Source organism: Sprattus sprattus, assembly GCF_963457725.1.
Source record: "Sprattus sprattus genome assembly, chromosome: 13".
Classification (NCBI taxonomy): domain Eukaryota; kingdom Metazoa; phylum Chordata; class Actinopteri; order Clupeiformes; family Clupeidae; genus Sprattus; species Sprattus sprattus.
The window spans coordinates 27,775,629-27,780,628 of NC_137911.1; the positions used below are offsets into that span (position 1 = coordinate 27,775,629).

At 43.7% G+C, this 5,000-nt stretch overlaps 2 protein-coding genes across 2 annotated transcripts in view; both read right to left on the minus strand.

The window, feature by feature from the left end:
• The window catches only part of sptbn5 (spectrin, beta, non-erythrocytic 5), a gene marked incomplete at both ends in the record, with an annotated part of 78,870 nt that extends 77,636 nt beyond the window's left edge, over positions 1 to 1,234 (minus strand). The window contains one exon of the mRNA XM_080850265.1: positions 1,109 to 1,234. Within this exon, the coding sequence (XP_080706391.1) occupies positions 1,109 to 1,234 (126 nt within the window). The remainder of the gene's footprint in view (positions 1 to 1,108) is intronic.
• Positions 1,235 to 3,054: 1,820 nt separating this feature from the next.
• ehd4 (EH-domain containing 4) overlaps positions 3,055 to 5,000 on the minus strand; it is a 20,359-nt gene continuing 18,413 nt past the window's right edge. The window contains exon 6 of the mRNA XM_080849771.1: positions 3,055 to 5,000. This exon is cut by the window's right edge and continues 783 nt beyond it. The gene's annotated coding sequence lies outside the window, so the exon portion shown is untranslated.

Consider the following 5,000-nt stretch of genomic DNA (forward strand, 5'->3'; position numbering starts at 1 on the left):
TTTTAAAACCTACTCTGACTCTCCCACTACAGCCCTGACTGGCTGACCCTTTAACCCAATCAAATGCTCACCTCTAACCTGACTCCATCCAATCAGAAAGCTTCTAAACTGAGTCTAATGACCCACCCCGTTTCTCTCTTTTGAAATCGTTGTGTGTGTGATTAACCCTCAAACTAATTAAATTAATGATCTAACATTTCTTCTAACTCATATTAAAATATCCCACAATATGAGGAAAGAGGCGAAGCCAATGACTGTGTCCAAAGCTAGGAGCCAAAGCCGATTGGTCAAAGCATTTACTTCCTCTGAGGGGGGAAGATTGCTCCAGGCCACACACTCTCTCAGTGGACTTGGGACAGTTCTGGTCTCCGGGCCACACACACACACACTCTCTCTCAGTGGACTTGGGACAGTTCTGGTCTCCGGGCCACACACACACACACTCTCACAGTGGACTTGGGACAGTTCTGGTCTGTCCGACAAAACCTACTTGGGACGCATACAGAGAGGTTACGCTTGTATGAAAACTTCATCACTTATTTTGTATACATACAGCAATTACAGGGATGGTTGGGGGGACCTTGGCACTGGCCAAGAAGTGCTTTAAATCCATGTCAAATGCTGGACGGTACGTCATTTACAAATCTGTTTTTTTCTAGTCATAATCTCCGTTATTTGACATAAATAATACCTCAAAACAACCCACTGAGCAACAGTTCACTTGTCCACCATTCCAGTTTATATGTCCTTCCCCTTAAGTGCATATTAAGGACACTAGTTTCTCTGCTCACATATTTGAATGTAAATCAGTTACAGGCCTGTGCTTGAGAGCTATGGGTAAATCGCAAGCTTTGCAAAATGGGTAAACCCGGTAGTGTTCCTTTCAGCCACGCTGAGAATACACCTTCAGGCTCTATGTACTTCTTCAACTCTAAGTAGTGAAGTCATAGACGTGGGCTGAGGGACATGGGTTGCACATTCAGACTGGATATGATGTCAAAGAGGAGTGCTGCACTGGGTCGTCATTTCCTGATGGGGAACTGTGGTAACTGTGGTAACGGTGGTAACGGTGGTAACGGTGGTAACTGCGGTGACTGTGGCTTCCTACCCCATTCTTAGCAAAGACGCTGTTCATCCATTTGGTGTAGGTCTTCTTCTGCACGGCCATCCGCTGCTCCTGCAGTTCACGGATGCGGCCCTGCTCAAAGTCCTGACCGTCCCCGCGGCTATCCATCCCTGCTCACACACACCACATACACGCACACACACATACACACACATGAACGTGCACACACACACAAAGGTACACACACATACGCACACACACACACAAACACACACAGACACGTATGCGCGCACATACACAGACACGTACACCCACACACACATGTACGTGCACAGACACATGTATGCACACACACACACAGACACACAAACACGTACACACATGTACGTGCACAGACACACACACACACAGGTACACACACACACACGCACACACACACAAGTAAGTACAGACACAGACACACACACATGAACGTGCACAGACACAAACACGCGCACACACACACACACACATGTACGTGTACAGACACACACACTCACAGTAAGTCTTTGCCTCTGCCTAGAGATGATGTGGTCTTCCCTTCCTCTTTCAGAATGTGTCATGATAAAATGTAATGACTGTGTCACTGACTGCTATAAGATATGCAAGGGCAATTAACATCTCTGTTCTGCTGACGCTAAAGTAAAGTACCAAGACTCTGCTGGGCTGTAAATTCCTGGCATAATTTAGAACGTACTAGATAGTATAATCTTATAGCCAGCCATGTTTTGCCTGAGTAGCTACTTATAACCGATGTAGCGTAAGAGATATCACAAACTACATGGAAACTACTCTTCACAAACAACCTGTTCGGGTGCAATTACTTCTAGTTGAGTATTGAATGATACAGGGATCAGATCATGTTTAAGTATGAGACTGAGCCTTGTGTCTTTCCTGTCTTAAAGTGAGAAGATTCTTTATCTCTCATTACAGTAATGCAGATAACAGCACGACTCCTGATAGTCACTCTGACATCACGTCTCAAAGAATGTTATGGCAGCTGTGCCTAGGTGACATACTAAATGTTCATCAGAGTATCATCATATGATAGAACTATAACCTAACTAACCATACATACCTTCAAATAAGTTACCTTTATGAACTCAGAAATATGCTACATTGTCATTTAACGCTTGACTAAACCGAGTCGAGTACTCAAGTACTAAAAACCAAAAATGGAGTACTAAGGCCCCCACCAAGCTCTTACCTTCTGGCCTTTAGACGGCTTTTCAGCTAAAAGCGAAGAGGGAATCTCAACATGTCTCTTCAGCTAAAAGCGAAGAGGGAATCTCAACATGTCTTTTCAGCTAAAAGCGGAGAAGGAATCTCAACTGTACGTCTAGTCAGCTGTGAGTTGTGCTTCCCACTCCTTGACTGAGCAGAGGGAGGGTGAAGTGACCTTTGTAGCGCCAGCGCAGGAGTTTTACTGCATGAACAACCCTCTTACTCACCTGACACTGGCACCGCACAGGGGCAATGGTCACCCACCAGGGGGGGTTGATATGGCCAGTCTGCTAGGATACACCAAGGCCCAAGCTCGTAAAGGTCAAATTAAAATTCCTTGCAGGTATAAAAACACACACACACATACACACACACACACACACTCCAAGGTTCATATGGCCATTCGAACATCAGTTTCTCTTCCTCTGACAAATCAACTAGTTTTCAAGTTGCATAAGTTGTTTAATGTTATCAACCCTAACTTTGGAGCAAATGACTTGGAAGAAAACTTGGTATGGTAGATACATGCAAGATAAAATGGTAAAAGTAACCTATTCAGCAAAAAAACAACAGAAGAAATCAGAGTTATCTTGTATGAGATACTGCAATGCAGCAGGGTCACCACAAACTGTTCCTGTGTTGTTGTTGTTGTTTTTAATAATAATAAACAAACAGACACATACTCATTTGTTTACTTCTTTACTATCTACATTCTGTTACCCTGTCAAAGGCACTGAAATCAAATACAATTTGTTACAAGGAAAAATATTCATACATTCATAATCATAACAGCCCATGTTCCTGACAGGTCGACAGAGGCCGTATCCCCCTCTTAAGGCTGATATGGGCAGGGCAGGTCAGCAACGGATTCTCAAATACGGTAACAGAAGCAGGAATGGATAAACTGAATTTCAATAGTACTAAACAAAAACAGAAAGTAAATGCTGCAACATTGGCTGAGATAACTGCTTTAAATACTAGCTCACCAAAACATTAACAACACACAAAATCCTTAAATGTGAAAGCTGCCAAGCAAGCACACCGCTCGATTTTTTTAAGGCACGCCTAAGGACAAAAGCTTAAGGACATGGTGGACACTTCTGCATGTGGCCCTGTCGATCACCGGCCTATCAGGGCACGCCTAAGGACATGGTGGACATCATCGGCCTATCAGGGCACGCCTAAGGACATGGTGGACATCACCGGCCTATCAGGGCACGCCTAAGGACAAAGGCTTAAGGACATGGTGGACACTACTGCATGTAGCCCAGCCCGTTGCCGGTCTAAATCTGATCAGTGTCAGCAGGTTTTAGAGCAGGTTTTAAGGCAGATATATGGATGCGTGTTCAGGGGAGAGTGAACTCCCCTTCATAAACACATGCCTCAGGAAAGAGTGTGTGTGTATGTGTGTATCTAATGTTACATTGAACACCAGGGCTTACACCACACTTATAACTTTGGCAACAGCAGGAGTTGATGCACATGTGTGAAGGTGTTACTGAGCGGTAGTTGTGGTCACAGTGTTAGCGGAGAGATTCATCTTTTCCCTTTGGATACAACACTCATTTCTCATCGTCTGCTCTGCGGCTGGCTTATGCCATCACGCGGTGGAGGGTTCAAAGCATTCCATTTAGGACAGATATTTTCATGAGGAGTTGAACTGAATTGCGCAAGCAACATCTAGTAGGTCATCCATCTTTTCCTCTAGAGAGAAAAAATGACATTGTTTTAAAAGAACAGGGGATTGAAATATGGAAGTGGAACCTATCATTCAGTTTCGTAATCTTCAACTGTCAGCACATTTCTGCAAAGGAAATGAAACACCCAAAGGCGGTCTGGTGACATTTATATAATATGAAGTATATAAAGTGCCAATTCAGTATTGACAAGATAAATAATTGACCTCAATACCTTTTGAAATGATTTTGAGTCGTATCTTTGTAACAGCAACATTGTGTGTTAAAAATTGTCTGTAGGACTATTCTCTGTCTTTGGTTCTTACTGCAGAGTCTGCTTTGGAATGAGTGAAGAGCAACCAACTATGACAGATAAGAAAGCTGAGAAAGTGTCTACATGCTGTGTTAATGTTTGTTGTGTCTGTCATCTCTTTCCTTGCAAGAAAGGTTGACTTGAGAGGCTTTTTACTGCCATTTCATTAACATTAGCGGAATGCTAAGAAGCAGAAAACTATACAACTTTTAAGTAACATTTAGTCCTCAAACTGATATATATTTTAGTATCAATAATTATTATATTATTTATTACTAAATATCTGACATGTATCATCACTCCTTTTAAACGTGTTAGAGATAAACGCTGGCGTTAGAGACGTGCCTCGTTTGCCTTAGAGACTAGAGCAGTCTTACGACACAGAGTGACCACAGATCTGCCCTGCCTGAAGTGACACGTTAAAGGAACGTTAAAGGAACGTTAAGCCAACGTTAAAGGAACAAGCACTGTGTGTCATGAGGTTGTGTCTCCACTCAAACACTGTTCCGCGATGGAGCCTGACTGGGCGGGACACTCGCCCTGCTTTAAGGCACAACAGCATGAGCTCAGACTTGGTGCGCCAGCGAGAGGCGAATATGAGAAGGGCCATCGGCAGACCGTGGCCAGTTCACTGGGCCTGGGCACATCTTGTTGAGCCAGTCCGCCTAATTGACTTCAGTAA